General features: G+C 44.0%; 1 protein-coding gene across 1 annotated transcript in view; it reads left to right on the top strand.

Annotated features, from left to right (window-relative positions):
• Positions 1-18,038, top strand: part of lcp1 (lymphocyte cytosolic protein 1 (L-plastin)) — a 281,117-nt gene extending 263,079 nt beyond the window's left edge. The window contains exons 4-16 of the mRNA XM_072445311.1: positions 2,366-2,489; positions 3,532-3,664; positions 5,328-5,409; positions 6,337-6,502; positions 7,073-7,215; positions 8,281-8,376; positions 8,457-8,652; positions 10,475-10,553; positions 11,267-11,381; positions 13,222-13,355; positions 15,369-15,489; positions 15,793-15,917; positions 17,499-18,038. Of these exons, the coding sequence (XP_072301412.1) occupies positions 2,366-2,489; positions 3,532-3,664; positions 5,328-5,409; positions 6,337-6,502; positions 7,073-7,215; positions 8,281-8,376; positions 8,457-8,652; positions 10,475-10,553; positions 11,267-11,381; positions 13,222-13,355; positions 15,369-15,489; positions 15,793-15,917; positions 17,499-17,631 (1,647 nt within the window). The 3' untranslated portion in view covers positions 17,632-18,038. The remainder of the gene's footprint in view (positions 1-2,365; positions 2,490-3,531; positions 3,665-5,327; positions 5,410-6,336; positions 6,503-7,072; positions 7,216-8,280; positions 8,377-8,456; positions 8,653-10,474; positions 10,554-11,266; positions 11,382-13,221; positions 13,356-15,368; positions 15,490-15,792; positions 15,918-17,498) is intronic.
• The last annotated feature ends 3,621 nt before the right edge of the window (positions 18,039-21,659 follow it).

Genomic DNA, 21,659 nt, shown 5'->3' with positions numbered 1-21,659 from the left:
GAGGTAACGCCCCCTTTTCACCGAGGTAACGCCCCCTTTTCACTGAGGTAACGCCCCCTTTTCAACGAGGTAACGCCCCCTGTTCATCGAGGTAACGCCCCCTGTTCACCGAGGTAACGCCCCCTGTTCACCGAGGTAACGCCCCCTGTTCACCGAGGTAACGCCCCCTGTTCACCGAGGTAACGCCCCCAGTTCACCGAGGTAACGCCCCCAGTTCACCGAGGTAACGCCCCCTTTTCACCGAGGTAACGCCCCCTTTTCACTGAGGTAACACCCCCTGTTCACCGAGGTAACGCCCCCTGTTCATCGAGGTAACGCCCCCTGTTCACCAAGGTAACGCCCCCTGTTCACCGAGGTAACGCCCCCAGTTCACCGAGGTAACGCCCCCAGTTCACCGAGGTAACGCCCCCTTTTCACCGAGGTAACGCCCCCTTTTCACTGAGGTAACACCCCCTGTTCACCGAGGTAACGCCCCCTTTTCAACGAGGTAACGCCCCCTGTTCACCGAGGTAACGCCCCCTTTTCAACGAGGTAACGCCCCCTGTTCATCGAGGTAACGCCCCCTGTTCACCGAGGTAACGCCCCCTGTTCACCGAGGTAACGCCCCCTTTTCAACGAGGTAACGCCCCCTTTTCACTGAGGTAACACCCCCTGTTCACCAAGGTAACGCCCCCTTTTCAACGAGGTAACGCCCCCTTTTCAACGAGGTAACGCCCCCTTTTCACTGAGGTAACACCCCCTGTTCACCGAGGTAACGCCCCCTTTTCAACGAGGTAACGCCCCCTTTTCAACAAGGTAACGCCCCCTGTTCACCGAGGTAACGCCCCCTTTTCAACGAGGTAACGCCCCCTGTTCATCGAGGTAACGCCCCCTGTTCACCGAGGTAACGCCCCCTGTTCACCGAGGTAACGCCCCCAGTTCACCGAGGTAACGCCCCCAGTTCACCGAGGTAACGCCCCCTTTTCACTGAGGTAACGCCCCCTGTTCACCGAGGTAACGCCCCCAGTTCACTGAGGTAACGCCCCCTTTTCAACGCGGTAACGCCCCCTTTTCACTGAGGTAACGCCCCCTGTTCACCGAGGTAACGCCCCCTGTTCACTTAGGTAACGCCCCCTTTTCAACGAGGCAACGCCCCCTGTTCACCGAGGTAACGCCCCCTGTTCACTGAGGTAACGCCCCCTGTTTACCGAGGTAACGCCCCCTGTTCATCGAGGTAACGCCCCCTGTTCACCGAGGTAACGCCCCCTGTTCAATGAGGTAACGCCCCCTTTTCAACGAGGTAACGCCCCCTGTTCATCGAGGTAACGCCCCCTGTTCACCGAGGTAACGCCCCCTGTTCACCGAGGTAACGCCCCCTGTTCATCGAGGTAACGCCCCCTGTTCACCGAGGTAACGCCCCCTGTTCAATGAGGTAACGCCCCCTTTTCAACGAGGTGACGCCCCCTGTTCATCGAGGTAACGCCCCCTGTTCATCGAGGTAACGCCCCCTGTTCACCGAGGTAACGCCCCCTGTTCACCGAGGTAACGCCCCAGTTCAACGAGGTAACGCCCCCTGTTCACTTAGGTAACGCCCCCTTTTCAACGAGGCAACGCCCCCTGTTCACCGAGGTAACGCCCCCTGTTCACTTAGGTAACGCCCCCTTTTCAACGAGGCAATGCCCCCTGTTCACCGAGGTAACGCCCCCTGTTCACTGAGGTAACGCCCCCTGTTTACCGAGGTAACGCCCCCTGTTCATCGAGGTAACGCCCCCTGTTCACCGAGGTAACGCCCCCTGTTCAATGAGGTAACGCCCCCTTTTCAACGAGGTAACGCCCCCTGTTCATCGAGGTAACGCCCCCTGTTCACCGAGGTAACGCCCCCTGTTCACCGAGGTAACGCCCCCTGTTCATCGAGGTAACGCCCCCTGTTCACCGAGGTAACGCCCCCTGTTCAATGAGGTAACGCCCCCTTTTCAACGAGGTGACGCCCCCTGTTCATCGAGGTAACGCCCCCTGTTCATCGAGGTAACGCCCCCTGTTCACCGAGGTAACGCCCCCTGTTCACCGAGGTAACGCCCCCTGTTCATTGAGGTAATGCTCCCAGTTTACCAAGGTAACGCCCCCTGTTCACCGAGGTAACGCCCCCAGTTCAACGAGGTAACGCCCCAGTTCAACGAGGTAACGCCCCCTGTTCATCGTGGTAACGCCCCGTGTTCACCTACAATACAATACAATACTATACAATAGAGTACAGTAAATTAATCATCTAAAACCACAAATATAATAAAACCGTAAAAGATGAAATGTAATAAACATAAATAAATCAAACTTGTTAATGCAGGCGAAGACTCCGTTCAACAATTCATCGACTGAATGTTGTTTCCAGATTGTTCACGGCCTGAAGAGCAGTGAAGTGGCCAAAACGTTCAGAAAAGCCATCAACAAAAAGGAGGGCATCCGCTCCGTTGCCGGGACGTCGGAGCAGTCGGGGACGCAGCACTCGTACTCAGGTTACACCCCACACATGCACGGGACAGTCACGGATTTAATACTTTTTAGGTACTCAGCGTTGAATTATAAAAGGAGTTGTTTGTCATTTTATATTCAGTTTGCATTGTAAACAGCAACATTGATCTAAAACGGCTTTGACTTCCTGTTCAACTCATAAGCTCCGCCTCTTCATGTGGAAGTTTCGTGTAAAATGCAGCGTATTGTCATGTGCTTTTCACAATGTTCAAAGGCCAGAGTTTTGCTGCTAAAGCTAACAAATATTAGCATGCTAACAGCGCACTTCCTACTTCGCGGAGAACCTGTATTCACCATATTCCGGAAGGTGCCGCGGGTGCCATCTCACATTGCCAAATAAACAAAAAGAGCCAGGGTTTCTCAGGAGAGTTGTCGTCAAGGCTGGTTTTCTGCCCAGAGCCAGCAGAGGGCGACAACGGACACTTCCAACGCCCGAAAGTACATGTTTAACCATCACAGGGACTTACAAAGACGTTCAATGAGGGGAAAATGTTACATATGGCAGCAGACGTACAGGGAAAGTAAGTTCTACACGGACTAAAAAGACGTTTTCAAGCCGCTCTAGGGAATTGTTGACTTGTGTGCAAAACAGGTTTTACTTTATTTACATGAAAATATAAATAAATGGTACAGCCCCTTTAATTTTTCAAATAATCACACCAGGTACAGGGATGTGGGCGGGGATAGGGGGCAGGTGACAACAGGGATTTTCTGAGCCCTCGAGCCTCAGTTGCAGGAAATCAATCACGACACAACTTTGAGCAAACTAATGATGAGGAAACCACATTGAATTTAACCAATATGTTCCCTTTAAGTTTGTTTAACTGAAGCTGTTTGTTTGTCTGACATTGTTTGTCTGACATTGTTTGTTTGTTTGTCTGACATTGTTTGTTTGTTTGTTTGTTTGTCTGACATTGTTTGTCTGACATTGTTTGTTTGTTTGTCTGACATTGTTTGTTTGTTTGTTTGTTTGTCTGACATTGTTTGTTTGTTTGTCTGACAGTGTTTGTTTGTTTGTTTGCACAGAGGAGGAGAAGGTGGCGTTTGTGAACTGGGTCAACAAAGCTCTGGAGAAAGATGGCGACTGCAAACACGTGGTTCCCATGAACCCAAACAACGACGATCTGTTCAGCGCCGTGGGCGACGGCATTGTGCTCTGGTCCGGCACTGCTTTACATCTGTTTTACATCTGCTTTACATCTGTTTTACATCTGTTTCACATCTGCTTTACATCTGCTTTACATCTGTTTCACATCTGTTTCACATCTGTTTTACATCTGTTTCACATCTGCTTTACATCTGCTTTACATCTGTTTCACATCTGTTTTACATATGTTTCACATCTGCTTTACATCTGCTTTACATCTGTTTTACATCTGCTTTACATCTGTTTTACATCTGCTTTACATCTGTTTTACATCTGTTTCACATCTGCTTTACATCTGCTTTACATCTGTTTCACATCTGTTTTACATCTGTTTCACATCTGTTTCACATCTGCTTTACATCTGCTTCACATCTGCTTTACATCTGTTTTACATCTGTTTCACATCTGCTTTACATCTGCTTTACATCTGTTTTACATCTGTTTCACATCTGTTTTTCACCTGTTTTACATCTGTTTTACATCTGTTTCACATCTGCTTTACATCTGCTTTACATCTGCTTTACATCTGTTTTTCACCTGTTTTACATCTGTTTTACATCTGTTTTACATCTGTTTTACATCTGTTTCACATCTGCTTTACATCTGCTTTACATCTGTTTTTCACGTGCTTTACATCTGTTTCACATCTGCTTTACATCTGCTTTACATCTGTTTTTCACCTGTTTTACATCTGTTTTACATCTGTTTTACATCTGTTTCACATCTGCTTTACATCTGCTTTACATCTGTTTCACATCTGCTTTACATCTGCTTTACATCTGTTTTTCACCTGTTTTACATCTGTTTTACATCTGTTTCACATCTGCTTTACATCTGCTTTACATCTGCTTTACATCTGTTTTTCACCTGCTTTACATCTGTTTCACATCTGCTTTACATCTGCTTTACATCTGTTTTTCACCTGTTTTTCACCTGTTTTACATCTGTTTTACATCTGTTTCACATCTGCTTTACATCTGCTTTACATCTGCTTTACATCTGTTTTTCACCTGTTTTACATCTGTTTCACATCTGCTTTACATCTGCTTTACATCTGTTTTTCACCTGTTTTACATCTGTTTCACATCTGTTTCACATCTGTTTTACGTCTGTTTTACTTCTGTTTTTACGTCTGTTTTTACATCTGTTTTTCATCTGTTTTACATCTGTTTTACATCTATTTTTATTGATCCGCTAGAATGTTCCAAATTCCAGAATCCTAATGTTTTTTTAGCCTTTATAACAAAAAATAACCATTGAATTTCCAGAGTAGAAATGTCAAACTTTTACTCCAAAATATGGAAAACGTTCTATTTTCTAACCTCAAACTAATTATTAATTTGTGGTAAAATATGTTATAAATCTGTAGATGAAATTTAAAACTATGATCGGGTCAACATTTATGTAAAAAATTGTCCAGCAAAACAAAAAAATTATATTATATATATTTATATTATAATATTATTTTTCATTCGTCAAAACCTCCTGGACTCTTCGTGTTTAGTGATTTTCTGCATTGAATTCACATCACTTTCCGCTTCATTTTCGCTCCGTTCAGGAATTGATTTAGCCTGTTTTCGTGTACAAACTGTTTCCGACAGTTTCCACACACTTTTACTTCCATTTCATCTCGACGTTCCGGTCTCTAAAGCAGAATAATGTTTGTCGTCCGCAGTAAGATGATAAACCTGTCCGTCCCCGACACCATCGACGAAAGAACCATCAACAAGAAGAAGCTCACTCCTTTCACCATTCAGGTCCGAGCTCATTGTTATTCACACTGTTGCCCTGGAAACACGGAACGCAGTCACACCAAACTATTGACCTGAACAAAAATACCGGTGTTTTAATTGCATTTACTCGTGCTGACAGAGACTTTTTTGAAAACAGTACCGTATTTTCCGGACTATAAGTTGCACCTTTTTTCATAGTTTTGTCCAGGATGCGTCTTATACTCCAGAGCGACTTATATGTGATATGATTCATTATTTTCACACTGGCGACCACAAGAGGGCGCTCTAGGCTCTAAGCAACGCAGAAGAAGAATCTGCACTTCCTCTTCCTCTGGAGTTTGTGGAGTTGTTTAGAAGTGACACAGAGGAAGAAGAATTCAATGGATTTAGTGATTTGGGGTAAAACTGATGCTTTGGTAAACTTGTTAGCATGTTCTTTATGCTATAGTTATCTGAATAACTGTTCATATGTTACGTTAACATACCAGACACTTACCACAGTTCTGTCTGTGCCTCATGTAGCTGAAGGTGTTAGCGTTAGCATACGTCATGTAGCTGAAGGTGTTAGCGTTAGCATACGTCATGTAGCTGAAGGTGTTAGCTTTAGCATACGTACACCTATTCACCATGTTCTCTCAACTGTTATTATTTTAAACTGCATTTCAAGAGGAAATGTCTGTTCTTGGTCTTGGATTTTACCAAATATATGCGACTAAAAAAATGAAAAATGCGACTTATATATGTTTTATTCTTCTCTATTCTGCATGTTTTGGCTGGTGCGACTTATAGTCCGGAAAATACGGTAATTAGAAAGATATTAACCGTAAACCAGATCAAAACGTCAATCAAACTGTCAAATTGTCCGTGAGCTCTTCAGATTGACTTTTCCAGCGTCGCGTGCCATGAACACGACCTAAGTCAAAGTCTCACCGCTCTGTTCTCGTCCCGCAGGAGAACCTTAACCTGGCCCTGAACTCTGCGTCTGCCATCGGGTGTCACGTGGTGAACATCGGGGCTGAGGACCTGAAGGAGGGCAGGCAGCACCTGGTCCTGGGGCTTCTGTGGCAGGTCATCAAGATCGGACTGTTCGCCGACATCGAGCTCAGCCGCAATGAAGGTCCGTCACGTGCAAACGTTTTTTTTACTCTATTCAACACTCGTCGTCGCTTTCACGGGGCGTCACTGGCTTCGCCCCAAAGTAGAGATCAGTTCAGTCCTTGGGTCAGTCCTTGGGCAAGACACTTCAACTACCTTTGAATGAGTGTGAAGTGATAGATACATGGCAGAGGTTAGGAGTTAGGAGTTAGGGTTTAGGGTTAAGTAAGATAATCCTTTATTGTCCACACATGGGGAAATTTCATTATTGCAACGCAGGTAGATACAGAGGAAAAGAACAGATCACTTATGAGAGGTTTGAAAAACACTCTCAGTAGAAGATCTCCTATAAACAAAAACTCTTATGGACAAAACCTCCCTTTTCTACAACAAGGGATGGAGGGGAAAAATAATAAAGATAAAAATGAATAAATAAATAAATACCATTGCATGTGATCACGACAGTAATTGCACAGTAATTGCACATGAATCACGACACAGTAATAGGTTTAGGGGTTAGGAGTTAAGGGTTAGGGGTTAGGGGTTAGAGTTAGGTTTGTGTTGTTGTTTATGTTGTTGTGTTGTTGTGTAGCTCTGATCGCTCTGCTGAGAGATGGAGAGAGTCTGGAGGACCTCATGAAACTTTCCCCAGAAGAGCTTCTGCTGCGCTGGGCCAACTTCCACCTGCAGGAGGCCGGCTGCCCCAAGATCAACAACTTCAGCTCCGACATCAAGGTACTACTACTACTACTACTACTGCTACTACTGCTACTACTGCTGCTGCTGCTGCTGCTGCTGCTGCTGCTGCTGCTGCTGCTGCTGCTACTGCTGCTGCTGCTGCTGCTACTACTGTTACTACTACTACTACTACCACTACTACTACTACCACTACTACTTCTATTGCTACTTCTGCTGCTGCTGCTGCTGCTGCTGCTGCTGCTACTGCTACTACTACTACTACTACTACTGTTACTACTACTACTACCACTACTACTACTACTACTACTGTTACTACTACTACTACCACTACTACTACTACTACTGTTACTACTACTACTACTACCACTACTACTACTACCACTACTACTTCTATTGCTACTTCTGCTGCTGCTGCTGCTGCTGCTGCTGCTGCTGCTGCTACTGCTACTACTACTACTACGACTACTACTACTACTACTACTGTTACTACTACTACTACTGCTGCTGCTGCTGCTGCTGCTGCTGCTGCTGCTGCTGCTGCTGCTGCTACTGCTGCTGCTGCTGCTGCTACTACTGTTACTACTACTACTACTACCACTACTACTACTACCACTACTACTTCTATTGCTACTTCTGCTGCTGCTGCTGCTGCTGCTGCTGCTGCTACTGCTACTACTACTACTACTACTACTGTTACTACTACTACTACCACTACTACTACTACTACTACTGTTACTACTACTACTACTACCACTACTACTACTACCACTACTACTTCTATTGCTACTTCTGCTGCTGCTGCTGCTGCTGCTGCTGCTGCTGCTGCTACTGCTACTACTACTACTACGACTACTACTACTACTACTACTGTTACTACTACTACTACCACTACTGCTATTGCTACTACTACTCTTACTACTAAAGCTACTGTTACTACTACTACTACCACTACTGCTATTGCTACTACTACTCTTACTACTAAAGCTACTGTTACTACTACTACTACTACTACGACTACGTTGCTCTTTCCATCGCGCCGTCTTCTTTTCCCACGCTCTATGAACTTTCCTTTGACTGAAACTGGCGCTCGTTGTGTTTCAGGACTCGAAGGCGTACTACAGCCTGCTGAACCAGGTCTCTCCAAAGGGCGACGAGGACGGCGTGCCCCCCATCGCCATTGACATGTCCGGCCTCAGGGTACAAAAAAACTCTTCACGAGGATCGGTCACTCCAAAGGTTCCATGACAATAACGTGCTCTGATCGATGTGCGCCGCAGGAGAAGGACGACCTGCAGCGGGCGGAGCAGATGCTGGACCAGGCCGACCGTTTGGGCTGCAGGCAATTCGTGATGCCTCCCGACGTGGTGCGAGGAAATCCCAAGCTCAACTTAGCCTTCGTGGCCAATCTGTTCAACAAGTATCCGGCCCTGAAGAAGCCCGAGAACCAGGACATCGACTGGAGCTCCTTCGAGGGTGAGAATGAAACCGCCGGATAACGCGCTTTTCCCTCGACCGCACAAAGAAGTCAAGGCTTCTCGCGGAGTTCCGTGCGGCTCGATCGATTCACCTTGGAAATGGAACGGGTAAAGATAGGACAAGCGCAGACTTTTGCCGTTAATCGAAAAACCTTTACCGTATTTTCCGGACTATAAGTCGCACCGGAGTATAAGTCGCACCAGCCAAAAAAATCATAATAGAGAAGAAAAAAACGTACATAAGTTGCACTGGAGTATAAGTCACATTTTTTTGGGGAAATTTATTTTATTTAATGATTAAATAAAATAAATTTCCCCCAAAAAATGTGACTTATACTCCAGTGCAACTTATGTAAGATAAGTGTATGTAAGATAAGACAAGATGTAATGCCTGTTCTTGGCATTGGATTAAATTTTAATCCAATGCCAAGAACAGGCATTACATCTTGAAATGCTATTTAAAATAATAACAGATTTGAAGAGATTTGATAAAGAACATGCTAACAAGTTTACCAAAGCATCAGTTTGATTAAATCCATTGAATTCTTCTTCCTCTGTGTCACTTCTAAACAACTCCACAAACTCCAGAGGAAGTGCAGATTCTTCTTCTGCGCCGCTTAGAGCCTAGAGCGCCCTCTTGAGGTTGCAAGTGTGAAAATAACAAATACTATCACATATATGTCACTCCAAAGTCTAAGTATTTAAGTATAAATATAAGTATAAGTCGCACCCCGGTCAAAACTATTAAAAAAGTTGCGACTCATCGTCCGGAAAATACGATAATTCTGATTGAAACAACGATGTTTGAGAAACACACGCTACGATGAATGATAAAGTCTTGTCCGATATGTCACGATAGAGACTGCGCTAACAATTACTGCACCAAACAGTTACAAAAATGTGTGAGTCATTCTGTGAAACCCGTGCCACTTAGCCATCGAAAACGTTGAAGAAAATATATATTTAAATTAAAAATGACATAATAACGATATAATGTTAAAGTCACGCGTATGTTAAAGAAAAAAAGCCTGAACCAATTGTAATTAAATGTACAGAAAACACAAATTTATTAAGTCGGTGTAATCCCTCATTCGTCCAGGCGTGTTCCATAGTAGAAAAAGCTTCAGTTGTAGTCATCTGGACTCAGTTAGAAAAAATAGACGTTTCGACTCTCATCCAAGAGTCATTGTCAATAACAGAATTTAGATCGCGAACACCGATATTAATACTGTTCTGTGGTAAGACCCGCCCATTGGGCGGAGCCTTCCTGAAGGTAAGACCCGTCCATTTGGCGGGTCTTACCTTCAGGAAGGCTCCGCCCAATGGATGAGAGTCGAAACGTCTATTTTTTCTAACTGAGTCCAGATGACTACAACTGAAGCTTTTTCTACTACAAATTTATTAAAGAATAATGCCGTATTTTCCGACTAAAAGTTGCACCGTTTTTCATACTTTTGGCCGGTGTGCAACTTATACTTATATACTTATACTCCGGAGCGACTTATATGTGTTTTTTTCTTCTCTATTTTGCATTTTTTTGGCTGGTGCGACTTATACAACGGAAAATACTGTAAAAATAATTGAAATATCAAATAACTAATCTGCAACAATGAATTCAGGCCAGGTTTTGACACTAAACATTATTTAAAAATATGTTTTACAATGTATTCAGGTGTTTTATCTCATTCAGAACGCCGTCATTCACTAACTTTGAACTTTAAAAGCCATTCTGGACTAAATGTGAACACTTCTGCACACTCAAATGTTCTGGCTTTACCGCAGGCGTCAGAAATGATGGCGCGTCTGTTCTTCTCCGGCAGGGGAGACGAGGGAGGAGCGGACATTCAGAAACTGGATGAATTCACTCGGAGTCAACCCTCGAGTCAACCACCTGTATACGTGAGGACCGGCGCCTTAAAAACACACATCGTTCAACACTGTTCTGACGCTCTTCTCTTATCTTAAACGACCCCGCGGCTCTTTGGTTTTCACTTTTACCGAGGTCTGTGCTTTATCCAGACTTAACTTTGTCCACTAGAATACAAAACACCAGCAGAGGGAAACAAATCTTTAAGTTACAAGCTAAAAACGCCATCGGATGTCATCAAAATGGAAGCGACTGCAGAACAAAACAAACCATAAAACATGTTTGATTTACCGACATCAGATCCAAACACTAATTATTTTAATTTTAGACAAAAAATAAGCAACACTTTAGAATTTCCAGAGTAGAAATAAAAAAAAAAAGTTTTCTAGCCTCAAAATTGTAGTTGAGCTTCACAAAAAGTAGAATTTGTGCTCAAATATACTATAAATCTGTGGACATTTCTGTGGACTGTAACATTTCTGTGAGCATTTGTCCAGGAAAATCAGTAAAAAAAAGTATTGATTCTTATCTCATTTTACACAAACTGATCATGTAAAAGTGTTCAAACCGGGCTCTGAGTGATCTCGCTCTGCAAAAACCACCTGGATTTTTCATATTCTCCTTTGGCATCACATCACGTTCCACTTCACCTCTGGGTTTTTAATTAAGTTTTTTAAAAGGGTTTGGTGGTTTGATAGCCCTGAAAAACCTGTTCTTCCTTTCCCGTTTCATGGCTGCGTTTCAGCGACATCGACGACGCTCTGGTGATCTTCCAGCTGTACGAGCAGATTAAGGTTCCCGTGGACTGGGACAAAGTCAACAAACCTCCTTACACCAAACTGGGCAGCAACATGAAGAAGGTGCGTCCCAAAACCACACCTTGGACAGAATTTGCTGCACAAACGACAAAACATTTATATTTCTGCATAAAGACTGCTAACCCTGTAGTTTAGATCGATTCAAACATGGACGAAACTACAAACCTCAAAGAAACTCATTGCCATGGTCTTTGCTGTCCACATTAAAACGGTCTAAAAAGAATTGTAGACCTCTCCCGAAGTGTCCCAGAACCAGAGCGAATGCTTACATCACAGAGAACGTACCTTTAGACAAAGAAATCACACCCTTTTTTAAAACCCTTCACTCACAATTTAGACTCAAGTCCAGGACATTTATAATTGTCCCCATTCTCTACTTTTAAAGCAGAACTAAGTTTCAGTTGTTTCATCTGGACTCAGTTAAAAAAAAAAAAGACGTTTCGACTCTCATCCAAGAGTCATTGTCAATAAGCGAATTTAGGCCGGGAACTCAGATATTTATACTATTCTGTGGTAAGTCCTTTGGGCGGGACCTGAGGTGGAAAGAGTTGTTTGTTTCAACAGAAACTTTCCCTACACTATTTGTACAAACAGTCCTTTAATGGGCTATTAATCTCCCCTTTGTTTTACTGTGACCCTGGCTCACTCACCCTGAGGACCTGATTAGCATCCGACTGTCCTGGTCCTCTACCTCTCCAGGCACACCCTGGAGAGGGGTGTCAATATTGACAGGGTGTCAATATCACCCTGTCAATATTGACATCCTGGAGAGGTAGAGGACCAGGACATTCAGATGCTAATCAGGTACTGAGTCCAGATGACTTCAACTGAAGCTTTTTCTACAATGGAACACTCGAATGAGGGATTACACCGACAAAAGAGAACTAAGTAACATTTTCAACTTATTAAACACCTTTGTAAGTCCCTGTGATGGTTACATACGTGATTTCGGGGCATTTGAAGTGCCCGTCGTCGCCCCCTGAGTTACTTAGATCTACTTTAAGCCTGATTTGCCTCTCAGGGATCAGGAGGCGTGGCCAGAGCAGTGACTCATGTCCGTGGGTCAGTGTGATTCTGTTATTTGACACGTCGCAAACCTGAGATCGTGAGGTTCTGACGACTTTAGCCAATCAGCCAATCAGAGCAGCCGATGCAGGAGGCTCGGTTCCCTAATGACGACTGTTAAACTTTAGAAAAAGGACAAACAAAACCAAACAAGGCAGTCCACGCTCGGATCCTCGTGTCTTGGTATTTCTCGCTGTCCGTTCGATGGCGTGACCTTTGCACTTTCAAGATTAGTCCAGATTATAAACCGACATAATGAAAGTTGGTATAAAGTAAAAGAAACGTTACTTAAAACAAAAATAACCAGAAAGGCCTTTGCTTTATCTGAAGTTTTAGCGTAAAACATAATGCAAAATCACCCTTTTAGACACTTACTCTTACTCTCACGCCTCATGCAGAAAAGTTACACACTGCACCTTTAACAAATCTGCACTTCATAAAGTTGAACTATTTTAACTTCCTAATTACTTTATATTTGTTATATAATGGGTTGGGTTTCCTTCTTACTTCTTATTAAAATTTTTTTTTTTTTATCATTATCATTTTTTAAATCATTATTATTATTTTAATCATCATTATTCCTTTTTTTTAAAAATCATTTTGTTTATTTGTGCTTTTTCTTTTTTTCATTAATTTAAATAAAGCACTTCAGGCAGATTTTTTTCAAGTACATTTTAAGTAATTATGTCTTTCTCCAGTATTTTTTTCCCTATGAAATTGAATAATAAATAAATGAATAAATAATAAATGCTGATATTCTTTGTCGCAAACGTTCTTCGTGACGCTCAAAACGCCAAATGCGATTGTTGCGTTGCAGCTGGAGAACTGTAACTACGCGGTGGAGCTGGGGAAGAAAGAGGCCAAGTTCTCTCTGGTCGGGATCGCGGGACAGGACCTGAACGCCGGGAATCGCACCCTTACCCTCGCCCTGCTCTGGCAACTCATGAGGAGGTGACCAACCCACACACTCAGACCAGTTCGACTTAAAACGCGGAACGTACGTTGTCTGCAGAGCCTGGCGCTGGTTTGGTTCTAGATTAGTCCTGGTTTAATCTCGGTTGAGTTTCAGATTCTGGTTTTGTCCCATGGTTTGGTCAAGTCTTCTCTGTTTGGTCCTCGTTAGGCCCTGGTTTAGTTCTAGATACACTGAGTCCTAGTTAAATCCTGGTTTAGTAACATTTTAGTCCTGATTTAGTGGACCATAGTTTGGAACTTGTTTAGTCCTCAATTTTTCCCAGTTTATTCTTGTTTTTTCCTTCTTTTTTGGTAATTCATTCGGTCTTGGTTTAGTCCTTGTTTACGTCTAGATTAGCCCCGTTTTAGTCCATGTTTTAATCCAGGTTTTCAGCCCTGTTTTAACTCTATTTTAGCCCTTTTTTAACCCTGTTTTAGTCCTGTTTTAGCCCTATTTTAACCCTGTTTTTACACTGTTTTAGTCCTGTTTTAGTCTTGTTTTAGCCCTGTTTCAGTCTTGCTTTAGCCCTGTTTTAGTCTTGTTTTAGCCCTGTTTTAGTCCTGTTTTAGTCTTGTTTTAGTCTCGTTTTAGCCCTGTTTTAGCCCAGTTTTAGTCTTGTTTAAGTCTTGTTTTAGTCCTGTTTTAGTCCTGTTTTAGTCTAGTTTAAGTCTAGTTTAAGTCTAGTTTAAGTCTAGTTTAAGTCTTGTTTTAGTCCTGTTTTTAGTCCTGTTTTAGTCTTGTTTTAGTCTTGTTTTAGTTCTGTTTTAGTCTAGTTTAAGTCTAGTTTAAGTCTAGTTTAAGTCTTGTTTTAGTCCTGTTTTAGTCCTGTTTTAGTCTAGTTTAAGTCTAGTTTAAGTCTAGTTTAAGTCTTGTTTTAGTCCTGTTTTTAGTCCTGTTTTAGTCTTGTTTTAGTCTTGTTTTAGTCCTGTTTTAGTCCTGTTTTAGCCCTGTTTCAGTCTTGCTTTAGCCCTGTTTTAGTCTTGTTTTAGCCCTGTTTTAGCCCTGTTTTAGTCTTGTTTTAGTCTTGTTTTAGTCCTGTTTTAGTCTTGTTTTAGTCTTGTTTTAGTCCTGTTTTAGTCCTGTTTTAGTCTAGTTTAAGTCTTGTTTTAGTCCTGTTTTTAGTCTTGTTTTAGTCTTGTTTTAGTCTTGTTTTAGTCCTGTTTTAGTCCTGTTTTAGTCTAGTTTAAGTCTTGTTTTAGTCCTGTTTTTAGTCCTGTTTTAGTCTCGTTTTAGTCCTGTTTTGCCCTGAGGCATTGGACTGGGCCTGGACAGTGTCCTGAGCAGATAGTTAGAGAAGAGAGGAATGAGAGAAGAATTCCTGCTCCAACAGCTAGAGACCGAGCCAATGTTTCAGCATCAACAGCACCACAACCTCAGCCTCCACCAAAGGATTCAGCTCCAGCTGCTCCACCACCGCCTCCAGCAAAGGACTCATCAGCAGCCGCTCCACCACCACCACCAACAACACCAACACCAAAGGATTCAGCTCCAGCTGCTCTTCACCGCAGAAGACTAAAGTTTCAGGCCTAACATCAGCTCAGGGTCCTTATTACAGACTTTGGACCCATCTGTGACAGGTCCGGCAGGGCCCCTGCGATCGCCCCTGCCTTCAAAGCAGCCCTGGGTCCAAGAGCAACATCTACTCCCACTTCCTTAGTCTCCTTCCCATCTCCACCCTCACCCGGGGGCCTTCCCAGCCATCTTAAATGTTTAAAAGGTTAAAAGATTAAATCAGGCTTTAAGATGGTTCCACTCACGCCCAATATAGCAAAATCAAGAGTTCAACAATGATGAACTCTTCCCTGCATAAACCTGTGTCCCCGCCACCTAAACCCCCTCGCCTTTCTCCTTAGTCTTGTTTTAGTCGATTTTTAGTCCTTGTTTCAGTTAGGATCAAATTTGAGACTCAATTCTTCCTGGTTTAGTCCTGGTTCTGTCCTGGTTTGGTCCAGTTTTAGTCCTTGTTTAGTCTTTGTTTAGTTATGCATTTAAAGGACCTTTTCCCTCAGATACACGCTGAACATCCTGGAGGACCTGGGCGACGGGCGGAAGGTGACGGACGATACGATTGTGTCCTGGGTGAACCAGACTCTGACCCAGGCTGAGAAACACACCATCTCCAGCTTCAAGGTACTACTTATTATTTTTATCATCATCATCATCATCAGTAGAAGTTGTAGTAGTAGTGTAGTAGTTTCAACATTAGTACTACACTTTTTTTTATTTATTTGATGAACAAAAAAATAACCAGTAAATCAGATCGGTGAATGTTGTCAAGAGTTGTGTTTATTTTGTGGCATTCAAACCAGCTCCCGTCCCTGACCCTGACCCTGACTTTGACCCTGACCTTGACCCCATCCCTGACCCTGACTCCGTTCTTGACCCCGTCCTTGACCTTGACCCTGACCCCGGTTCTTGCGTTTCTCTCGGCAGGACCAGTCGATCAGCAGCAGCATTCCCGTGTTGGACCTGATCGACGCCATCAGACCCGGCTCCATCCGCTACGACCTGCTGAAGGTGGAGGACCTGACGGAGGAGGAGAAACTCAACAATGCAAAGTACGTCTCCCAAACCACAGAAAATCACTAAAGTACTACGCTTTACTGTAGTATATTTGACAGTGGACACGTTTTGCTTTGACATAAGTACATTTAACAGCAGGGGTCAGTACTTTACTGCACTACATTTTCAACTGGACTGGAACGTAGAAGTATTTCTCCTTCTGGTTTTACAGCTGCTGAAATGGCTGAGGGTTTATTTTTATGTTTTTGCACATTGGAGACTTTGGCTTTGAGCAAACAAAAGGCTTTATGATGAAAATGACCAGGAAATTGCTTCTGACGACCAATAATAAGATCACATTTTGATGCTTTTTACTCTTTAAGTACATTTTCATTATTTTACCAAAGACAATTTTTTTATGTAATGTGAAAATATAACTATATTTATCACTTTATCAGGTTAAAGTGAGGACTTGGGTTAGGATTATGTTCAGAAATCGATAATTTGGTTAAGATTAGGATTTAGGGTCATGGGATGTAAGAATTTCTATTTTTTTTTTCAAATATTTCTTTTTGACAATATATCACTTCACAATTATTGTTAGGATTAGGGTTCGGATTAGGGTTAGGAACCATTCATTTCGTTAAAGGTTGAATGGACGATTTTTTTGGCCCAAATCTGAGTCTCATTTCCTCGTGGCGTGGACGGCCGATTAGTCCTGCCACGTATCAATCATAAAACGCACCTACTGCTCACCTGCAGAGCCTGGTTCACCTGCAGAGCCTGGTTCACCTGCAGAGCCTGGTTCACCTGCAGAGCCTGGTTCACCTGCAGAGCCTGGTTCACCTGCAGAGCCTGGTTCACCTGCAGAGCCTGGTTCACCTGCAGAGCCTGGTTCACCTGCAGAGCCTGGTTCACCTGCAGAGCCTGGTTCACCTGCAGAGCCTGGTTCACCTGCAGAGCCTGGCTCACCTGCAGAGCCTGGCTCACCTGCAGAGCCTGGTTCACCTGCAGAGCCTCGTTCACCTGCAGAGCCTCGTTCACCTGCAGAGCCTCGTTCACCTGCAGAGCCTGGTTCACCTGCAGAGCCTGGTTCACCTGCAGAGCCTGGCTCACCTGCAGAGCCTGGTTCACCTGCAGAGCCTCGTTCACCTGCAGCCGCATGCGACTCGTCCCCCGAGAGCAGCACGTTTCCGCGTGTCTAAGCGCATTGATCTATCATAATATAGTTCTCCCAGTGTACGGGACAAAATGAAGACAGAGAAAGACAGTTCGAGCTCAGAAGAGACGTAAATCTACAGGAGACGAGAGATGCGATGTGCTCCGTCGCGCTGATAAACAAACGCATGTGTGTGTTGTATCAGTCCGCACGGGGGAGTGGCATGTGCACGGGGGAGCGGCATGCGCACGGGGGAGCGGCATGCGCACGGGGGAGCGGCATGCGCACGGGGGAGCGGCATGCGCACGGGGGAGTGGCATGTGCACGGGGGATGACATGTGTTTAGGGTTAGGAACCATTCATTTTGCTCAGGTTAGAGCGTTGGTTCCTGGAATGCTAGAGCCAACCCTGGACGAAATGCCTCTGCTTTATCTTGAATGCAGGAAACTCTTTTAATTCTTCTTGTCTTTGATTGTAGATACGCAATCTCGATGGCGAGGAAGATCGGCGCTCGGGTTTACGCTTTGCCCGAGGATTTGGTGGAGGTCAAACCCAAAATGGTGATGACAGTTTTCGCCTGTTTGATGGCGCGAGGATTCAAAAACGTATAGAAGAAGAAGAAGAAGAAGAAGAAGAAGAAGAAGAAGAAGAAGAAGAAGAAGAAGAAGAAGAAGAAGAAGAAGAAGAAGAAGAAGAAGAAGAAGAAGAAGAAGAAGAAGAAGAAGAAGAACGACAACAGCAGCTACTGGCAACAACGCTGCAGAATACAGGAGCAGACAGGGGGCGCTAGGGAGTTACTTTAATGCGTTTAGTTCAAGATGAGGCCATATTTAGACCTTGTTTAATCTTGGTTTGTGGTTCCAATTCAGGCCTTGTTTCAATGTATTTAAATGTTCTTGAATCAGCTTCTGCAGATACAAACTGATGAGCATTTCTTGGATAATAAATTAAATATAAAATACTGGGGGGAAAAAAATGTACGACGTTTCCATTCATGACCACAATAAAATGTAAGAAAGAGATGAATTTGTTTCATAGTCTTCGTGTGTTGCTGTGTAATGTTTAGTTATTGACTTCTGCAAAAGAATCTGAGAAATTGATTTAATGCAAAGCAAAAACACAAATTATATCACAGCATGTTTAGTATTTGGGTAGAGTATAAAAGGCCCCGTAGTTTTCTGTGTTTGGTTATTCCACTTTTACATGCACTTGCAGTTAGTGAGAGTGTCCAGTAGAGGGCGGTCCCGCCTTTACAAGATACTGTGCTTTATGATGTCACCTGCATTACGTTCTTCTTTGGTGTTTTATGGCGGTGTCACATTACCACAGTTGCGTGAGGTTCAGGTTCAACTCTTTCAGAGTCAGATTTACAAACGCAAATGAACCCAAAAGAGTCGTCGTTCTGGACTGAAAAGAGGAGAAGCTGCAGGAAACTTGCATTCATTGCTATACAGTCCAACTAGCTCCGCCCTTAGTCTCACTAGCTCCGCCCTTAGTCTCACTAGCTCCGCCCTTAGTCTCACTAGCTCCGCCCTTAGTCTCACGAAGTCACAAAATCTTGCACATTTTGACAGGCTCTGTAGTTTTGTGTCATCAAAATGTTGGGACGTTTCACAAAAGTTTGTGCAATCCAAACGAAGGAAAGCTCGCTCACCAAAATGATCAAACCTGACTTTAATCTGACACTGATCTTATGAGATAAGATAAGATATTCCTTTATTGTCCCACATGGGGAAATTTCATGGATGCAACGCAGGTAGATACAGAGGTAGATACAGAGGAAAAGAACAAATAACTTATAGGAAGTTTGAAAAAACACTTTCAGTTTCTTTCCTCGGAGCCAGGGCACATCACGACGACACGACGAAAACACTCAATAATCCAGCCGAAAAGAGGAAAACCCTGAGCAGGATGTTATTTTCCTTCGCTGTATCATCAGGAGTCACTGTGTCAGTCTATATTGCAGCTTAACCATTTCGTGGATCCTGTTGTAAAACTTGTGAACTTTCTACGTGCAAGGAGACTCCAGCATCGTCACACCATCCATCTGTTCCTGGCCCCGCCCTACAGTCAAATTTGAGAACCCATTGTGGCCCTCGAGTCAAAAAGCTTGCCCTCCCCTGGCCCAGTGCCAAAGTACATCTCGGACATTTTAGTGCCATATGAACCATCTCGGGCTCTGAGGACCTCAGGGACCGGCCTCCTGCTGGTGCCAGAGTCAGGACTAAACATGGACCGACCTCCTGCTGGTGCCAGAGTCAGGACTAAACATGGACCGGCCTCCTGCTGGTGCCAGAGTCAGGACTAAACATGGACCGGCCTCCTGCTGGTGCCAGAGTCAGGACTAAACATGGACCGGCCTCCTGCTGGTGCCAGAGTCAGGACTAAACATGGACCGGCCTCCTGCTGGTGCCAGAGTCAGGACTAAACATGGGCCGGCCTCCTGCTGGTGCCAGAGTCAGGACTAAACATGGACCGGCCTCCTGCTGGTGCCAGAGTCAGGACTAAACATGGACCGGCCTCTTGCTGGTGCCAGAGTCAGGACTAAACATGGACCGGCCTCCTGCTGGTGCCAGAGTCAGGACTAAACATGGACCGGCCTCTTGCTGGTGCCAGAGTCAGGACTAAACATGGACCGACCTCCTGCTGGTGCCAGAGTCAGGACTAAACATGGACCGACCTCCTGCTGGTGCCAGAGTCAGGACTAAACATGGACCGGCCTCCTGCTGGTGCCAGAATCAGGACTAAACATGGACCGACCTCCTGCTGGTGCCAGAGTCAGGACTAAACATGGAGCGGCCTCCTGCTGGTGCCAGAGTCAGGACTAAACATGGACCGGCCTCCTGCTGGTGCCAGAGTCAGGACTAAACATGGACCGGCCTCCTGCTGGTGCCAGAGTCAGGACTAAACATGGGGAATCTGTGTTTCAGTTTTATGCAGCTAAAATCTGGAACATTCTACCTGAAGATGTGAGACAGGTTCTACTCTGACAATGTTCAAATCTAAGATAAAACGTTTTTTTTTCAGCTGTGAATATGACAAAGGATTTTTCTTTGCACTCTTCTCTTTCATGATTTGTGATTTCTGTAATTTCTTTGTGATTTTAATGCATTTTTTCTGTTTCCTGAAGCACTCTGAATTGCCTCGTGCATGAAATGTGCTTAGTCAAAACACCCCTCTGCCTAGCAACCGAGGTGCTAGAATTACCATATATAATCAACACTTGTGGACTAGTGTGCTGCCCAGTGGTCGAGTGGTTACGACACGGCACATGTGCAGCCAGCCGCAGTGTCGTGAGTTTGAATCCCCACTCTGACAGTTTACCGCATGTCCTCCCCTCTCTCATCCCCCATTTCACACTCACATTTCCAGTCTGATAAAGCCTACGGGCCAAACAATAATTCCTGTGACAACAATGATAAAGTGGAACTTGCGAGCGCTACAATAACTGGTTGATGACCAGATGAGGGACAGGTGAGGTCAATGCTGGCTGCTTCCTGCTGTTACAATGGCCCCGCCCTCTCTCCTCCTTCACCTGCCTTGTGTGGAGGGAAGAGCAACAGCCCATAATCAATCAGAGAGGAGACATGTGGCGTAGCAGGAACCACATTTTCGCCTGCCTCTGTCTTTTTGGTTTGATGTGTTTGGGGTAAGTCTATGTTACGCTTTGAATTCAAATATTATCGGAAGGCGAATGTTTAGTTTAAGGCGAGATTGTATCGTGAAGCTTAATTAATTCACACAAATGGCACATTAGGTCAATGAAATCAATGTCAGACAAGATTTGTCCTAGTTTAAGAACTGATGATTTACGCCTCGTTTAGTCCGGGTTTTGTCTTTAAATGTGCAATGATTGGAAAAATACAGAAGCTGGCACCTTCTAGCCACAGATGAAATTAGAGATACTCAATATTTTGTTTCAGTGGTGGAAAAATATACGAAACAAAGATGGCAAACAAATGCTTATCTGGACGTTGGAGGATTTAACCATGGATCTAGCAACAGTTGTAAAAGGAGTTATAAAGTCACTTCATGACAGTTTAACAAACAAAATGACCCTAAACTTACAAACAGCAAAGTCTCTTTAACAAAACCAGGTCAGAAGCAACAAAGTGAATATGTTTGTGAAAAAGTGAAACATTTGAAAAAGTTCATGTCATTGTTCAGGGTTTATTTACATGACTTTGAACTGGAATTGCTTTTTAAACTTTCTCTTTTTAAAAAAAAAAAAATAAAAACACAAAAGAACAAAAACAACCGAGACCAGAAAGAAACACATTAGGAAGAAATTGGGAAATGAAAATGTTGGAAAGTGGAGCATTAAAAGAAGGCCCACGAGTCCAAAGGTTCACTGGTCCGAAAATTTGACATTTTAAGGTTCACTGGTCCAAAGGTGTGAGTCCCTTTGCCCCACACACTGCTTTAAGACTTTTCTAGTGTTAATGCACCGACTTGTTTCTGTGCATAGCCTGAGCTCCTTATCGTATTATTAATTAACTCGTCGAGCCCCAGTGAACCTTTGGGGCTTCTGACGATGAGGGCTGAAGGCTCCCGGGCCCCGAGACCCCCGTCTAGGAGATAAATTAGAACAATAAGAACAATTTTAAAAGGGTGTGAGGGAGGGGCACGAAAATCATGA

Source organism: Eucyclogobius newberryi, unplaced genomic scaffold (assembly GCF_026437365.1).
Source record: "Eucyclogobius newberryi isolate DKJ021-1_F unplaced genomic scaffold, fEucNew1.0.hap1 SCAF_14, whole genome shotgun sequence".
Classification (NCBI taxonomy): domain Eukaryota; kingdom Metazoa; phylum Chordata; class Actinopteri; order Gobiiformes; family Gobiidae; genus Eucyclogobius; species Eucyclogobius newberryi.
The sequence above is the reverse complement of the archived record's forward strand: the minus strand, read 5'-3'. Positions and strand labels throughout refer to the sequence as shown.